At 37.3% G+C, this 19081-nt stretch overlaps 1 protein-coding gene across 1 annotated transcript in view; it reads left to right on the forward strand.

The window, feature by feature from the left end:
• col23a1a (collagen type XXIII alpha 1 chain a) overlaps nucleotides 1-19081 on the forward strand; it is a 132072-nt gene that overhangs the window by 96035 nt on the left and 16956 nt on the right. Inside the window, exons 6-11 of the mRNA XM_081383522.1 lie at nucleotides 6790-6816; nucleotides 9158-9184; nucleotides 10450-10476; nucleotides 11198-11224; nucleotides 13947-14018; nucleotides 14713-14829. Coding sequence (XP_081239648.1) covers nucleotides 6790-6816; nucleotides 9158-9184; nucleotides 10450-10476; nucleotides 11198-11224; nucleotides 13947-14018; nucleotides 14713-14829 — 297 coding nt within the window. The remainder of the gene's footprint in view (nucleotides 1-6789; nucleotides 6817-9157; nucleotides 9185-10449; nucleotides 10477-11197; nucleotides 11225-13946; nucleotides 14019-14712; nucleotides 14830-19081) is intronic.

The following is a 19081-nucleotide window of genomic DNA, read 5'->3' on the forward strand; positions in this document are numbered from 1 at the left end:
AGATGAAAGATGACCATTCTTGGTGATTTCTGTGGTCGTGGCTCCTAACCGGTGGTCCTACATCGTGCAGTTTGAGAAGGTCAAATACTGCCGTTGTCATGGTCTTGCGACCAAAGATTGCCAGCGATAATTTTCTGACAATTTAGCATGATCATCTCACAGTGTGTTTGCTGCTACGACCTACGTCTACTGACTAGCCAATAAAAATGCAACATAAAATGGCAAATTGATCAACGTGACATGGCACTAAAATGTAAAAAACGACTTGCCTCAAGCTCCATTTGCAAAACTGCCATGTCAAGTTGGCCTCTTTTCCCTAGCCATGACCGTGTCCATATACGGCTTACTCCTCTTTTTCAGTCCATTTAAAAACCACACTTGCCGAAGTGCGATTCATCTGGCTCTATTTGTTTACCACTAGCATATGCTGATGATGTTTTATTCTTCTATAGCCTACTAACTTATGTCATAGCCTACGATTAAATAGGTGTCGTCATCTTACAGTCTACACACATGTCGTACCCAAGTTTATTAGATCCATGTTGTACAGTGTTATTTGTAATGATGATCTTATAGGATTGCTGAAATTGCACCGTCTGTAGCAGGCATTAGACTAGTTGGTTGCAAAATTTCCATTTAAACATTAATGAAAGTCGTTGAGCACATCCCTAATGTAGGCTATATGTATATATATATATATATTTATATATATATAAAAACACCCAAGGCTTCACTATGTTTAGCATGAAGCTGAAGCTCACTGAGCTCAGTAGTAGAGTACTTCACTATGTGTGAGTGGATCAGATTTCCGGAACTGGAGCATGTCCATTAGCATCTGCCAAGCCTTTGCATCATCTGGAACAGAGTGACAGGTGCTTGTGTGAACTCGCCCCAAATCCACATCCTTTACGGTTTACAACGCAATCTTAAAATGCTTTCGGCAAGCAACTGTGAAACATACGCTAGTGATTTCACTCCATTCACCAGCAATAGCAGCATTTGCCGTCTTTTAAACAATCTCCTTTACTCCCTCACAGCGTGATTGTTCTTATCCTGTAAACTGGTTTGACAGACAGTTTGTGTTAACTTACGTCATATGGCGAGGATTATTAATGACAAAAAGCAGATGATTTCAAGTAAATATCATTTACACTGTTACACTAAGCCCGAGGAGTTTAGCTGACGAGCATCAGGAGCCAAACAGGAAGTGTACGCAATTTACGTTTGATGGAATCCAGGTAGATCCAGGTTGATTCTGTTCTGTAAGTGTGCTGGGTTAATGTTACTCGCATACATGAGCGCAACATGTGTGTAGATGCCTCGCCATTGTTCTTACGCTCAGGTGGTGCCCACATGCTGTCGGTGCTCATTTGAGGCCATGTTTTGATTAGCAGTATCGTAAACAGACTGTATTACATGCAGACGCAGCCTGAGAACGCCTCACACGAGACTATCATTGGCTCGATCCCTTTGAATTTGAGCACGATCCTTTTGGATTTGTCCGACACAAACTTTGAGAAGTTACTGATGGAGATTGCTAGTAAAGAAAGATCCAGTTGCACGGCCGCATACGTCATACGTCGCTTTTATTTTCTTCAGAAAATCTATTCTGTCACTGAACATCGGAGACAAAATGTGTCATATGAAGGCTTTTTATCAATGGTCTTGACATTGTAGTGTTTCTTTTTTTAAATCCAGGAACTTCTTTCTTGGCAGGCCGGTGCGAGAGAAATGAATGTCACATATCCCAAGTATGTACTTGAAGTATAAAGCAGTCAAATAAACGATATTCCCTTCCGAGAAGAAAGGAGAACAGAGAGACGTGGAGACTTCATGGACATTGGATCCAGATGAGGGTTCGTCTCTCCCTGCAGAGTCACAAAGGGATGAGATTTGGTTCTTTGGTTTCTTTCATGCAGAAAAAGCAAAACCTGGGTTTGCATTGCATGCGTCTCTGTCCGTTATCCACTTCAGTGTCTTATATAATTGGCCTAATCTGTCTTTTCAGTTTAAAACAAAAAACGATTGAATCATTGATCAATTCACAATCAGTTTCATATTTAATTTGACTCAATATGCATAATCCTTTCAGAACATGAATATATATTACACACCGTGTCCGATTTGACAAATATTAAATAGTTTTAAGTGGTTAAATTCTCTTTCTGTTATAAAACAACACTGAAATTTTTAAAGATAAGGAAGTAGTGACAGTTCATTTCTATCATATTGTAATGAGTGAAACCGATTTAGGACATTTTAAATTTAAGACAGGACTAGTTTCTATCATTCGGTTGTTGATTGGATTTTGAGATATTGACAGCACAGTCCGAAATGAATGCATGCTTATAATCGATTGTGAAGAGGCAGGGTTTAAGTGGACTAAATGATAAAAGTTTGATTAAACATGACAAAGTAAAAAAAATCCATGGATGAATTGTTCACAGTAATATCTGCTTTCACGCCGACTTCAGTAGCCTATTTTTGTCTTGTTCATCCAACATTCGGAGAGGTTTATGCTTCATTCTTTTTGTAACAATTTGCAAATGGGTAAGAAAAATCTTAAATAAAATGTAATTCGATAAACAGTGTATTCTCTGGAAACAAGGCCAGATTTACTAAACAGGGCAAATTAGCGTGCGAGCGTAATTCCAAAAAAGCGTGTGTGGGAGTGGAAAGTTCTGCACAAATAATGACCAACGCTATAGCAGCGCAAATTAGCGTCTGGTTTAAGACATGCTTTTTTGGGGCGGTAAATAATGGAGCAAATACCAGTAAATTGACGAACGCAAACCTTAGTAAATCACATTGCATGATTGATTTAAATGCTCTCCTCCCATAAATCTTGCGTCTGAAAGGGGAGACTCTGTTACAAATGTGTATGCAATAAGGTCAGCAGCAAAAATAACCCTATTCAGCACAAATTTTTCACTTCGTGTCTTTATTAAATCCTGACAGTAGTTTTTTAATGTCAGTAGATGGTTTGCGCTGGCGCTTAATGTCTTATGCAATATTTCTTCAAGTAAATCTTGTTTAGATATTTTTTACAAGAGAAGTTACAGTGCATTAAAGGCTTAAAACCAGATATTGGCATTGAAAGATTGGACATTTCTGCACACTGTCCAACCCAAACACGAAATCTTAAACAGGGTAGAGGCAGTCAAAACTGTGAAAGATTCTTTTGATTAAAACACTTGAGTCTTAATTTGACTCGAAGGGCACATTGATACAATCCCCCCAGATTTCCCTCGCAGCACCATTGAGCCCACCACAAAGTCCAATATTAGAAGGAATGCTTTTGTAGGCCTGAACTCAAAGCGTTTTGATTACCCTGTGATGGATTTGCGATATATAGCAATGTTGAAAAACTTTAACGCTGGCAAAGGTCAACAGGGAAAAAAGTCATTATTTCATTTCTTGCGGCTTTACTGGTAATCCGAATACTCTTTCTCACTCCTTTGCACTTTGTGGTTAAATATATGTGGTAAATTCGTGCTACTTTGGAATTTTTTCCTGGTGTTCCTCCTTGGAATTCGGTGGTGCACACATCAAAATAATACATCCAGGATTAATCTTCATTTAATTGTTTTATGAGAGGTTTTTCTTGGAGGTTTTGTACTTCGTTTGGCCGTTCAGTCTGTTGCTGGAGAAGAATGAAAAGCGGGTTGAGGAATAACGGATGGATTTCATTTTTTTCAGGGTTACCAACACTCTTCAGGGGGTTGTAAATTGAGTTGTGTTAGTTCATGTGTGGCATCCATATGGACCTTCAGGTGCGAGACAGATAACAAGAACATTTGGAAATGTGAAGGATACATTCATGGATCATAATGAGAGTGGTGTTTGTCCATGCAAAACTCAACAGTGGCAGGTTTTTGAGGAAGAAAACCTTAATCCCCCAATCATTTTGATGGATTATTCAATTACAAATGTAAGAGTCTTTGGCCTTGAGGGTCAACAGATTGAGACTCAGCAACAGTGACCAATGAGAAGACCGACCTCCTCCAATGATGAACTTAAGGGGTCTGAGACCCTGAGTACTCGGGTCATAAATCAGAGTTAGATGTCTTAGCCGATTCGTTCATTTCTCTTGCAGGAAGTCCGCTGGCATTGACCTGTGCACATGGTGTCTGCTCACCATGAGGACACACCACAGAGAGCAGGCCATGTAAACGCTCCCAGATGTATGATTAGAGCTTCCAGCACGTCCTCAAAACAAACGTCCTGTCCTTAACATACCTCTGGGAACACTTAAGACCAGGGATTGTTTATTGTCCACAATGGACTCGTACATCTTTTGTCTGTTTATTCAAAGGCAGAAGCTTAGTGTTCGTTGTTTTAGCCCAGGATGTTTCCTTACTTTTGGGGTACAGACACTTCATTGAAGTTTGAAGGGCACTAGAACTTGTGTTCACTTCATACGCACGCAAACATGTGAGCATTTTCAAACAAGTTTAAAAGAGAAATTTTAAAAAGAGAAGCTATGAAGTTGTGCATTGAGTAGACAGTATTTTTAATACTTGGAACTACTTGTTAGTGCTCATTATTGGGGACTTGAACAAACTAGCATAAAACATTAAAGCTACAATATGTTTTTTTTTCGCCGACAGGGGTTCATTAACCTCCTAAAATAACAAAGCTGTAGATTGATGATGCATTGAATAAGCGGAATCATGGAACTTGCTGTCATGCTGGTGGATCTAATAATTTTTATGGATGAGTGAAAACTTTCATGTTTTTTGACTGTGGTATGAAGCAGGGCGTGATTGCTAATGAGAGACCGATATCAGCGCTTTTAATTCTACCGAACTAACCGCAAGTACTGAACTACTACTCAGGTCAGTTTATTTGACGAATTAAACTTGTGAGGTAATGCAGCGCTGATTCACTAGAGGGCTCTTCCAGTTCTTCCAGTCTTATAACTTGGTCTAACGTTACACTATCATACTAAACAGCATTTGAGTGTGTTGAAAGTTATGTTATTATATGTGTTATATGAGACTAGCATTAATCTAGATCAACATTAGAATAACATATTGATCATATTCCAACATTTCATAATGTTAAGCTATAACATTTATTTGTTTTATGTATATTTGCTCACCTGTCTAATAAAGTACATGCAAGAGCGGCGTCTCAGTCAAGTTGTGAAGCTCTGTCATGTCAGAGTTTGTCGCGGAGCTCTCGGCATCTCGAAAATGCCACACTGATATTGATCCTCGTTTTAGTTCTCCTTTTGTACCAAAGTCTGCTTGCCATGATCCATAATGTTTGAACGAAACTACAACAGCGCACCGCTAAACATTACGCAGTTGTCCACATTTGTCGCCATGGTTACTATGGCAGTACAAGCGGAAACCAGGGATAACGCGGATATTACGTCATTGACAGGTGACAAGTGACGGGCACTATTTAAAATTGTGAATTTCTCTGAATTTACTTATTCTTGGAAACATTTAGGATAATGTAGGTACACAACTGAAAGAAATAACACTGTGCAAGTGGTTTTTGGATATTTTGATACAAAATTCTTACATACTGATCAACCTCTATTTATAGACTCACCTGTTGCTCTGCACCAATCAGAATGATCAGGTGATCATTGTCATGAGCTGTAGGCAGGGAGATGTTCATTTCAGGGATCTGTGTTGAGCAGATAGAGAGGATGTTGTAGTTGCTGTCAGGCTGCTTGCATTCCTCTTATTCTCTCATTATTCTTCTCTCTCCTAATTGACACCTTCTTTTTCCTCCCTCCATTAAAAGTGGTAATATAATTTCACCTCTTTTTTTCTTGTCCAATTTAACTCTAGTGGGTCAAAAGTACAGAAATGTAGTTTTTCTCATTTGACAAGTCTGACTGACCAACACACAGGTTGAAACAAGGCTTATTTTCTTCTCTTCTGCTTCAACTCTACTTTGTTCATGCTGTTGTGTTATATATCATGTTTCCCTTTTCCCACCCTAACACAAAAAAAAAATAGTGAATGAATTTTTGATGTGTGAGTGCTACTAAAGGTACAGATATATGGTTTTAAGTTCAAAGGTCACCGCCATTTTGATGACCTCCCACACTTCATTCAAAAGTATGTGAATTATTTGACACTGCTACTTTTAGAACAAGTCTAGGTGCTTCATGACACTTTTAAATCAGGGGTTTCACCTTTGGCATCAGGTCTTCTGAACAAAAATAAATTCTATAAGGTCACTTTTTTGCATAAAAATAATAAAATAATAGCTTATGTTTAGCTGCCAGTGTGGAACATCCTTTCTATTTTTGACGCAGCACTTTAATTTCTCAGTCTGATTTATGAACAACATAAGTTGACTACTATGAATCTTATTTGTTAAATATTTAAATGATGGAAAGTTGCACTGACATATCGTAACTTATCGTAATCGTAACTTATCGTATCGTGACTTATCGTAAAATACGTCAGTGCTATTGTTTTGTCACAAGATGCACTCCAGTGATGTTTAAAAATGACTTAAATGTCCTAATTTAACTAAGCCACTCCTGGCTTAATCTAAATATAATATAAATGTCTGTGAAACCAGGCCTTTATGTTGTAAATCAAAAAAACATGTCTCAATCCTCATCTTAAAAATAGAGAAATGACATAATGGCCAGACATGATCATTTTAATTCTGTTTTTCTCCTGATCCTCATCTCTTGATTTATCCCTCACACTTCCTTTCAGAGTCTATCCTTGAACTTACTCTTTTATGTGACGGGCTGTCTGGGACTCCTGTGGTTTAATCGTCTGTGTTTTCTCTTTTTCCGATGTGCAGGGTCCACTTGGTCTGGATGGCAAACCTGTGAGTATTCCCCAGCTTTTAAAAGACAAGGATTTATGTGTGGAAAAGATGTTCTGAATTCTCACTTTTCTCAGTGTGACACTTTGAAAAGAAAAGTTGTCAATGATTTTATTATAACCAAATACAGGCACCTCTTCACTAGACCACAGAGAAATCTCCATTATATTATCATTTTCTGCGCGACCTGCACATAGACGGCAACACACCTCATCATTGTTTCCGCAATGACGTCTGACGTGTTTACATGTGACGTTGCATGAGAAAGTGACATAAGCAAAAACGCTAAAGATATTAGATTTGAATAAGACATATGAATGAATCAGTTTTCAAGTGATTTTTTTGCCATTCGCATTTGCTAAATATAATGGGATGGTGGTGGATAAAATATGAGATGGGAGGGAAAAAATCTATTTGAAAAGTTTTGCATTCCCTCAAGAAACTTTGCGTTCACTAGCAAAACTTTTGTTCTTAGTGAGCGAACGCAAAGTTTCTCTAGGGAACGCAAAAGCAATGACAATTTTTCCTCCCATCTAATTTTTTTTTTCTGTACCTTTAGGGGCTCTAATATGTAATTTCAAAGAAGTATGTGTATTTACCATATGGGTAACATTATGGGTGACATAACTCAATTTTTTGCAGAAGCTTGTAATGGAAATGGCCACCAAGTAGATGTTCCTTTCATTTTATTACATAAGATTATTGTTGTTGTTTTTTTTTTTAAATACTATTGCTCATAAACACCATTAAATCTCTGGCATGTAACTGACTGTTTGTGTAACTTTTCTAAGCAATCAGAATTATGAGTCTTGACTTAAAGGTATAGCGGAGGATTTTCTTTTTCCGGGTGGGTAGTGTAAACTATTGGTCCACCTAAGTGTCAATCATTCTGGTGATATGTTTACGTAAGGCCGTCGTACGTGCTCGTCCCTGGCTCGTCCCTTAGTTTTCGCTTTCTGCGCATGCGCACTTTCAGGTGTTTATGTGTGGTGAGCTAGAGCTAAGCCATTCATTGAAGCTCGCCGTTTCACCGGGTCCTTTGAAAATGTCTGAGGGTCGCAAGAGAAAAAGTTTGTACGAACTGTATGAGAAGAAGAGAAAGGCCTCAGAAGAGAGAAACAAGATCAGAGTGTTTTTGGGAGATTGTTTCACACGATGGCGTGCGCTGATAACACATGTTGGGCTTCCCACTGATGCCTCAGTCGCGAAGTTCTTAGTATTACCTGTATGTCTGATCGTATTATTTTATTTCATCATAATTAATGAACTGCAAGGAACGTGAAATGTTATGCTATATTATCTGTAACATACAGCTATTTGTCAAATGATTTGTTTGGTTAATGTTGTGCAGTTTTACGTTTTTATGGTTAATGCCGTGTTGTGTAACGTGTTCAAACCAATATCTAAAAGTAAATTTGAACGAACATTTGCAAGTAATGACTAAATATATTTTTTTAACATCATATCCGATTGTATTTAATTGTACTGCCATAAGCTCGGTCACCACACGTGATAAAAAGCCTTACCAAAGTACAAAGAGCAATATAACTTTGTTTATAAGTGCTATTATTGACAGTTGCATGTCTTACCTGTCTATCAATACACTCGCGAGAGAGTCTCTGTCAAGTCCAAGATTGACGCGCAGCTCTCTCCATCTCGAAAACGCCTGCCGATATTTATCTGGGTTTTATTCCTCCGTTTGTCACACAGTCCGCGACTCCGCGTGTATCCGAATATGGACGCTTTCGTTTTGTTGGCACTTCCATACTCGCCAAAGAGTTCGTGATCCATAACAGCTATAACCGTACAGTCTATGGCTATAACGCTATAACCACCACTTCCGCATTTGACCATGCGATATTCCGGTGTGGTGGGTCATATTTTTTATTTTATTCTTTTTTTATTCTTTGTCAGACGTCTTTATTGTTTATTATGATGAGAAAAAAAACCTCAATAAAGTTGTTGTAAAAAAAAAAAAAAAATCCCGTGTGGTGGAATATCCTATCACATGGTCCACACCGGAAAAAAGGGATATTGCGTCACTGAGGAGCGACATTTCTTTTCCGGGACGGCCAGTTATTTAAAATCGGAATTTCTCTGAAATAAAAAATCTTTGGAGACTTTTGAGATATTGTAAGTACACAACTGGAGGAAATATATCACACTGTGCAAGTTATTTTTGGAAATTTTATTACAAAATTCCTACATATTGGAGCTTTAATGGAGGATGTGAAACCATCTCATAGACTTACATTGAAAGAGTTACCTGAGCCATAGCTATAGAGGCCAGAGACTTGGAGAAACTTCTCGTTTTGACTAGAAATTTAATTGATTTGTTTTGCAGGGTACTCCTGGACCTAAAGGAAGCCAGGTAAAAACAATTTCAAATCTTTACTGTATCGTATCTAATATTGTAGACCAATAAGTGCTGTTAACTTTTGCTTTATAATAGGGTTATGAAAGTTACCAAAATGTACACACATCTGAAAGCTGTTCATTTGTATTGTGTAAAAGAGAAATTATGGTTTTAGTTTAGCATGGCATCAGAGGGATTAAACTCCTATATAAGTTTTCAGCCCATTTATCTTCTCAGATATAGGGTCACACACACCACAAAGTGCCTTTTACCATGTATGTCTATCCCCAAATGAGATGGAAATAATGGATTACACACCAAAAAGAGAGAATTCATCATTGTTAGCTTGTGCAGCGGTGGTTTATGAACCCTGCTGTGCTCTTTAGCGCTGCCAAGGGAAACCCATTTGTCCAATGTAACGTAAACCACTTCTTCTGGAAGGCAGACCACCTCCAAGCGCCATTCGTCTGTCGCTTCCTGTGAAAGACAGTTGTTTTGTTTTGACTTGCATGAAAGAGTCTAAGGTCGTCATACAGTGGGTTTCAATCAGGCATGGAAATGTGGGATTCTGGGATGCATATAACTGATGTGCATTGTAGAATATTCCATATCTAAAATGAGTAAGAGGTTGCATCTGATTTCATTCAAATGCGACATGACTGACTCTGACATTTTTAATTCCAGTGTGTATATATATATATATATATACTTGCATTTATTTATTAGGTTTTTGAGCCAACAAAACTTGCTCAATTTTTCTTTTTTTTTCTTTTATAAATATTTTAGATATGAAAACTAAAATATACAGTTGAAACTGTATTTCTTGTTTTAAAAAAGTGTCTGATATGGTTCACAGTGAGAAGGTCATGTGAACAACCTCATAAAAATATCATATTTGAAAAATGAAAACACTGTAGACTCAGACTCTCATTTCCAGTTTCACTCAAACCGTTTTTGGTCAGCTGTACGTCCATCATATTCACCGACGTTTGATCATGTTATTTACAAGTGACTTTTAAGATCAAAGATTACAATTATATCTAGTGCAGATGTGAGGTGCTGTCTATTATTCTATTTGGAAAAAAGATGAAAATGAGGTACATGTGAAAGTTTGTGGACACTGAGACACTAAAGACTCTAAGCGAATGAATTATGGTTCACATGCATAGTTTTTAGATACGTTTTTGAACTACACTGCGTTTTCCCTTAGATTTTTGTCATATCAATATTTTATTTTGGACAATCTGTCTAATCAAAATACCCAACTCATTTATTTCCAGGGGCTGCCAGGACCAAAAGGAGATAAGGTACCCTTAGTATCTTTCTTGTCGAAATTGTACGCCACACACACACACACACACACACACACACACACACACACACACAGGACGGTTTCGTTCCGTTTCCGATCTCAGCTTCCCAGCAAGCAGATGTTTTCCGATTTCTAAAACAACACACAAATTTCATTTGCATTGGCTTTTGTCTTCAAACACATGTTTTGGAGGGAATGTAGACTGTGTCAGGCATCAAATTAGAGTAACAAGAAACCTGTGGTAAACGTAGACCGGCTTGAAGTATTTTCCTGATTGCAGTATTAAAAAAAAGCACAACAAAACACAAACATGGAGCCTCAGGATGCTTTTTCACCTAGATCAGTGTTTCTCATTTATAGTAATTAGTAAACAGAGTTATGTTCATTCTCTGCCCTGATTTCATTTATCTGCTCTTTTGTTGTTAAATAGATGGTTTACTATACTGACAGTAAGCCAGTTTATATTATGAATGAGGATGTTTAAATGAGCTAAGTGGGTCAGGAAACTTTCTCTTACATCTAAAACAAAAGTAGCTTATTATTGCTACCACATAAGAACAGCAACAATCTGCCACATAACACACTCAGAACGCCTTAGCAACCGTCCACACACAATCAAGAACCACTCAACTTCTTTTCGGAATATAGAAACATCTTTACTGAAGTTTATATAGTGCTGTGTTGCTAATTGTATGTCTTGTTTATGTGTGTTTTAGGGTGACCAAGGAGACACTGGGCCAAGGGTCAGTAGTACATGCATATTTCTGTCCCTTTGAATAGATCTTTATATTCATATTTTCCATTACAATCAGATAATCAAAATATGCCTCAGAGTAATGCAGGAGATTCCTGACTGGATGTTAATCACATTTATGAAGACTGATGATGCATCATAAACCAGGATTGAAGGGCTGAATTGTGTGTGACAGAAGGCTGAATTCATTTACTATTTTCTCTCTTTCTCATATTCTCTTCATCTTTCTTAATTTTTTTTTCACGCACATCCAAAGAAGTGGCATAACTAGGATGTGCATGTGGATTTACGAGATGGGCAACTAAAGTAAATATGGGAAAAAATAAAATCCAAATCATTTTTATTTTCTAAATTTTAATTTTCTGTTGGGTTGGGCAATTTCTTTAGCATGAGCACTTGCTGGTGTCACGGTCCAATCCAAACATAGAATTGTTTGACTGATATTTGACTATTTTGAAATGACCAAAGAAGTGTTGATTTTGAGTAGTGTGTTCCAAAATTTTAAATTTTGTCAGTGGATAATGTACTTTTTCAGATTTTAGTTTTTTTTTTACTTTGAATGGAATGCATAGTAAAATAAGTATTTATTTAAATGAAACAATTTTGACATTTTGAAACAATTGCAATATGATATAATATAAAAGTGTGTGTGTGTGTGTGTGTGTGTGTGTGTGTGTGTGTGTGTGTGTGTGTGTGTGTGTGTGTGTGTGTGTGTGTGTGTGTGTGTGTGTGTGTGTGTGTGTGTGTGTGTGTGTGTGTGTGTGTGTGTGTGAGGAAAAAATAGGGGTTTATTAATATTTTGATTCCCTAAAGAGTGTGCTGTGTGTGTATCTGTGTATGTGCCTGAGATAGATGGCATGTTTCAGAGCACAAAAAACAATAAAAAAAATGTCTCCAGACTTCAACTACAGCTTAACAATCCTCCCTTTTGGGAAGCCCTCCCTGAAAAGGAAAAATACAGAGTAAATAATGTCTTTACTCTCTTTTAAAATTGCCACAAGTTTTATTTTAGGGTTGGGGTTAGTCTGTATTAAATATAATTAGTGTAATTTATATAGCATAAGAACAATAGAAGTCAACGGGAAGCTTAGTTAGCTGAGCGTGTGTGTAGTGCTGAGGAAAGCAGCAGTGTGGGAAACCTCAGCCATCCCTCAGGTCACCACATCCCCGCTAACTCAACCCTCATGCTCGCGCTGGCATCAACGCGCTGTGTCACTTTCTCTCTATGATGCTCTGTTTTCTCTCATTCTCTTTTGCAAGCCTTTACTTCTCAGATTTCTGAAGCTGACTTTCATTCTTAGCCATGTACCGGTTTTTACTGCAACGTGATTTAGCACGATGGTGAATTGCTATGAAATAATCCTAACACTTGTGACTTGTCTGTTTCCATTCACAAAACTTTCAAAGAGAGAAAGTGACATCTACTCACCTCAATGGTACGGCCTTATTTAAAATATCTTGCGGCAGACAGAAAGTGCTGTGCTTCTTGTGCAGCTATCTGTCAGCACAATCCAGCCCTATGAATGTGGTTTAGAGACAAGCACACATACATATGTTGTCCAGACAGATGTGATTTAAGACAGCAAAAATAAAACCATGGTTTTTGTCCAGTTTTATTTCAAGGGGGTAAGACTAACAATTTTAGGTACAATTTTCTGAATCTAAGTTGTGTTTTGGCAGTCCAGACACATTGTCCTTTTTGGTCTGCATTTAGAGCAAGTCAAAATTGCAAGTATTGTTTTTGATTTTTATGACATGGCATGAATTTGAATAAATTATATCCAGTCATATCCAATTTGAACCATTCCACAAAATAATATTATATATTATATTTATACTTTTTTATGTTTTTAGTCTCTTGGCTGTATTTATTTAATCAAAGATACAGTAAAAGCAGTACTATTGTGTTCTCTATTGTAATATATTTTAAAATGTAATTCATGTGATCAAAGCTGAATTTTCAGCATCATTACTCCAATCTTCAGTGTCACATGATCCTTCAGAAATCATTCTAATATGATGATTTACTGCTCAAGAGACATTTCTGATTATTATCAAAGTTGTAAACAGTTGTGCTGCTTAATATGTTAGTGGAAACCGTGATGCATTGTTTTTTTCAAGATTCTTTGATTTCTTTAAAAAGAAAACTTATTAATCCTACAATAGTTATCCATTGACAAGGATGTTGGTCAATTTTGGAACAGAGTTTTTAATCGTCCAAATGGACGCAGTGTTTGATTGACATTGAACCTTTCAGCCAAATATCAGCCAAATAATTGGTCTGAACGTTAAGCTAATTTGAACAAAATTCTGCAAGGTGTTCGTCTGGGTTTGTTAATTCTCATTCCGGTGGCAGTGAAATGCTCTTTCAAAGCTCTTTTAATGACTGGTCTGTGTATCTCTGCTCCTCTGTTCATCCTGTTCCTCCCGCAGGGTCATGGCACTCATGCAGGTCTGCATAGTAATCAGATTCTCATTAAGGTTTGTCCCTTCACTGCTGCCATAGCCTTCATCTCCAAGCTTCTCCATGTCAAGGAACGTCGTCTTCCCTTCATGGCCCCTGAGATCTTGCTCAGCTTCCACACTGTCCCTCTGTCTGAGTTTTTCGATGCTCGTATTGTTTCTCCTCAACTTTCTCCTTTGTCTTTTCCTCCTCTGTCTGTTCTTCTGGGGACGTCCTGTCTCTTACTCTGGGGAACTCGCACGCACAGATGGTCTTTCCTCGTTACGATCACGGCTACATCTCGGCCGATCAGCCCAGTTTCCAGAGGCGCATGCTGAAGGTAGCATGTGTGAAAGGCATGTGCTGCGGACACTCCCCTTACTAGATCTTCATCTTTCTCATTTCTAACTTATGTCATATAGCGTGATTGCTTGTGTTATTGTTTGTGTCTCAATATTTACAATGAAATAACCTCATCCATGTCTGAAGGATCTGAGCGTTGCATGCAACCTGCTGCTTCAGTGAATGTGGCTGATTCAGGGTGAATGTCATATTTTACACCATAAAAATATTGGTAATTATATTTTGCATAACGAAATGTAATACAAAATAATGGCACAATGCAAAAATAATAATACAAATAATAATGGTCCTGATAATAGATTTGTAAAGAGATATACAGTATAAGGAAACCTTGTAGTGACAAAATTGTGCCATTATACACTGAAAAAAATTGGTCTAGGATTAACAATTTTCACTAAGAAAGTGCTGGTAAATTTCAGAAATAATTACAAAGGAACTAACTCATTGAATTAAACGTGAAATTTTAAAGTTAAAAACTGAATTTGTAACAACGGATTAAACTTGAAACATTATAGTTCTTCCATTCACTTTTTCATAAAAACAAAACAAAAAAAAAACGAAATATATACTTCAAGAGAATGTTGTCTGTGCTTATGTGTGTGTCTCTTTTCCTGTGATTTACTTGAAAAAAGTATTGTACTGTACATCACATATCTGTATGTTTTCATCAGGGTGATCAAGGACAAGCTGGCCCACCTGGACCTCCAGGTCCTCCTGGTGCACCCGGTGCAAGAGGGCCCCCAGGAAACACTGGGAAGGACGGCCCCCGTGGCCCAGCAGGAGATACAGTAAGACGCTTCAATCATTTTTACTTGCTTACGCAATACCTTAAAAGATGCTGTGCATAAAGGGGTCATCAAATGTAAATTGCCGGGGTTAAAGCACATCAGGGATACAGTGTGTTTAAGTATGATATTACAGAATGATCCCTGCACATGGGTGAAAAACAGGGGCGTTTCCTCCTAGGAGACAAGGGAGGCAGTGTCTCCTCAGAAATGTGACATTAAAAAGTGTAAAATTTATTTGTTTTTATGATGTAACAGTGTCCAATAGCGATACTAGGAAAGTTACAACTGGAGTATGCGTCTCTCTTGCCTCCCCTGAGCCCATTGACTTTTAACAGACCCCCCAAAGCGTGCGGTGAGTTTGGTGGGGGGTAATTGAGAATAAATGGGGGAAAGTCATGTGAGAGGAGGCAATGCCTCCATCGCGCTATGATCGGTTATGACTGGAAATGATTGGTTTGTGCGATAAATCCCGCCTCTTGTTTTTGTGCGCGTTCTCAAATCGGCCTTAATGAAGACAATGATGGCATTAATGGGAAGACTAATTAAAAAGTAAGTAAACAACTCAGCCACTTGGATATCACCGCTTTGTCACGTTAAAATCAAATATCTTCGCCACAAATTAACAATGTATCAGCATATTTTATAAATATATCAGCATATTTTACTAATTTCTTTCTAATTCATTCCCTCTTTTTATTAAATCATGACCACGTTTTAATAATTTGTTCCCTTGTTTTAGTTCAGTCAAAACAAGGGAACTTATTAGTACAACGTGCATTTACTAAATCAAGGAAATTAATTAAGTTGTGGGAACGACGTCTCAATTCGTTGCCACGATTTAACTAAAACAAGGGAACGAATTAGTAAATGGTGGCCACAATAAACAGGAATATATTGATCGATTATGCAAACAAAGACAATAGTGTCATTGTTCAGCTGAAGTCAGTTCAGTGTTAATTCATAACTGTGTAAAGTTCATCAATTATGAAACAAGTTCACTTGAGCTATAAAGCACTTCTGGGGAAAACAGTGATTCAGCTCAGTAAAGTCGGACATTTTAAAGGCTGTCTCAATCACAGAATCCTTCCAATGCACTGAAACGTTAGACATGTAACATGTTTACATGTATGTAACAATCAAAGTTTTCACATAATGTACCTAAAAAAATTAATGTGTGAAAAATATCAGTTCTGCTGTTGTTCATAAATACCAGTAGTGATATTATATAATGTTTAGTGAGCCAGAGTCCTTACTGTCCTAGTGTCCAAATTTGTGTACACCATAGGCTAGACTGATTCACGAATTGTTATTCACGATTGAGACGTCAGGGTGCCTTAGTTGTCAACAAAAATTATTAATTTAGTGCCAACAAAAAATATTAAGTTAAATTAAATTTGACAGTTAAATGGATTGAACGTAATTCAATTAGATTGTGACAAATTTGTCAAGAATTTTGTTGCTTTAGCTCATTTTAGTAATTTGAACAAGCTGCTTAAACAGACGGCGTAGGGCACTAACTACCAAGGGGGCACCGAACAGTGATGTTTACTGAGGGGCCCTGATTGTACAATTGAATTTATTATCTGAAGATGTTTTTGTACTATAGAAGCCTGTGGTTTACAACAGTTACAGGTTGTACTTTAAAAGTTAAAGGCATTAGCATTGCTCCGCTCAGGCCTCTCATCTCATGGTTGTGTTTTGTTCAGCGAGAGGTGATAGAGAGAGAGAGAGGTTAGAGGGGAAGGGGGCAAATCCAGTTCATCATTCCCCCGACGGGCCGTTTGAAAACCACAGCCAATGCCAGTGCACTAAAGCTGAACCAAATATAGATTTTAAGGCTCAAGACTCATCTGGTTTGGGTAAGACACGGCCACACTGTGTTCTTGACAAGCTCTGCTGTTCCCGAACGTCCCGAAAGAGATATGGCGCAAGTCCTGGTTCAGGAACAGTTCTCACAACATTGAAATGAAGTTCATCCTTTATAGTGTCTTATCAGAAAGGTAGCGTTATTAGGACTAAACGTGAACTTGAAATGATATTATTTCGATCTGAAGTTGGAATGATTCATGAGAAGCATTCATGGAATATTTACTCTTATCCCAGAGCTCAAACTGGGCTGGTTCTCACCGACACACTAGCCTGTCAGTTCTTTTCACAATACCAGGAATTATTCTTGCGTAGCGGCAGATTATGAGAGAGCCAGTACACATTCTCTTCTGTTTCTGCTCGATAAGACTGTCTGTCCTCTCACTCTGACTGTTAGTTTCACGAGCCAAAATGTTGACTTTCACCACTAAATCAGCAGCATATTATAGCTTATTCTGGCCAAAAATCATTCATTCAGATATAAAGAGGTTGTCTGGTTGACATTTTAAATTACCAGACTCATTTTACTCGATTTTACATGGCATTTAGGGGTTTGGCAAACATGCGAGAGATGTCATTTACTCTTGAGTCATCTGCCTCTATAGTTTATATAGACTATATTCAAAAGTTTTGGGCCAGTAAGATTTTTTTTAAAGAAATTAATACTTTTTTTCAGCAAGGATGTAATAATTATAACATCACATAAGATCACAATAATAAATGGCATTTTAAAATATATTAAAACAGAAAACAGTTCATTTAAATTGTAATAATATTTCACAATATTAAAGGTATAGCGGAGGATCTTTCCGAATTTTAGATGAGACCCGCCCTCTCCACTTTTTGAAAAGTTTGATTGATTCACCAGAATGATTGACAATTAGGAGGACCAATAGTATAGGTGATCCACCCGGAAGTAAAAAAAATCCTCCGCTATACCTTTAATATTTCTGATAAAATAAATGCAGAATTGGTGAGCATAAGTAAAAATAAAAAATCTTTCCAACCCCAAACTTTTTAATGATATATCCCAAAATATGTCAGTGTATATGTCAAATGTAATGTATACATTTGTAAGTCAGATTATATTTATATAAACATATTTATAATATTTTATATAAATATATTTATAATATACTGTGTAATATAATATTATTATATGTTATATTGTAATAAGTTATATTGGCCAGTCTTTAAGAATCACACAGGAGAAAAAAATAGGTAAACTGTTTAGTTTACTGTTAGTCACCTAATATACATATAAAAAAAGTGAAGTCCCAACACCTGTTTTACCTCCACTTCAAGCACTGGAGTAACACAATTCTGATATCATTTGATGAGTCTCAAAACATAGCATACAGTGAATGCATATAAACACAAAGAGAGAGTGTGTATCTGTGCTGGCAGAAGTAGAGCTTTAAGAGTCCTGTGGATAAAACAAGAAGACATGTTCTGTTCTAGTGTAAAGAAACATTTTATGAAAGCTGAGATCTATGAAATTCTGCACCATGTTGGTCACAGATGTTTCCTTGACATCTTACCTTCCATTGTTATGTTTTTCGCTTGCAAAACCGCCTTGTTAAGAAGCGCAGCTTGAAGGAAGGACAGGAAAAGCGAACAGCACAGGGCTTCTGATTTTCCCAAGCGCTTCCTCTGGTTTTGCTCATTTTTGACAGGGAACAGAAAATGATGTCTCTCTGTGTTGTGGCCGAATACCAGCTTTGAAGTCTGCTTGACATAAATTACTACATTTGACATGATTGTTTGTGTGTATGCAACTGTATGTATGGGCGCCATGTCTTCGATCACGCTGTAGATAATTTAGGTCCAGAATGAGCACAAGAATATCGATTACGAAATGAAAAACATTGCTTAATTGGCATCCTAAGGAGTTGTTATCCTACATACACCCAGGGCATCCTCCACAAGATGCATGTTATGTACGCTCTTTCTCAATGTGTATATGACAAACACACACATACCTTGATTTTAATTATAAAAGGAGAATAAACATATGATAACCTTGTATCAGTAATGAGAAGGTGTTTGCTATTGGTGCCCAAAATCTGATGATGAACGTTCAACTAAAATAGCCAAAGCTTTATATCACTGCCCCCTAGTGGTTAAATGACAGACACAGCAGTCTCTGCACAGACCCCATTTTAAAGGGATAGTTCACACAAAAATTAACATTTTGTCATCATTTACTGTCATAGTTTCTTAAAAAGAAGATATTTTAAAGAATGTTGGTAATCAAACAGTTGACGATAGCCACTGACTTAACATTTTTTTCCCCTCTATGAAAGTCAACTTAGTTATTGAAGTTAAACACTGTTTGATTAACAGTCAACAGAAGATCATCAACTCATACAGGTTTAGAACAACT

The sequence above is a fragment of the Scardinius erythrophthalmus genome, assembly GCF_964197995.2.
Source record: "Scardinius erythrophthalmus genome assembly, chromosome: 13".
NCBI lineage: Eukaryota > Metazoa > Chordata > Actinopteri > Cypriniformes > Leuciscidae > Scardinius > Scardinius erythrophthalmus.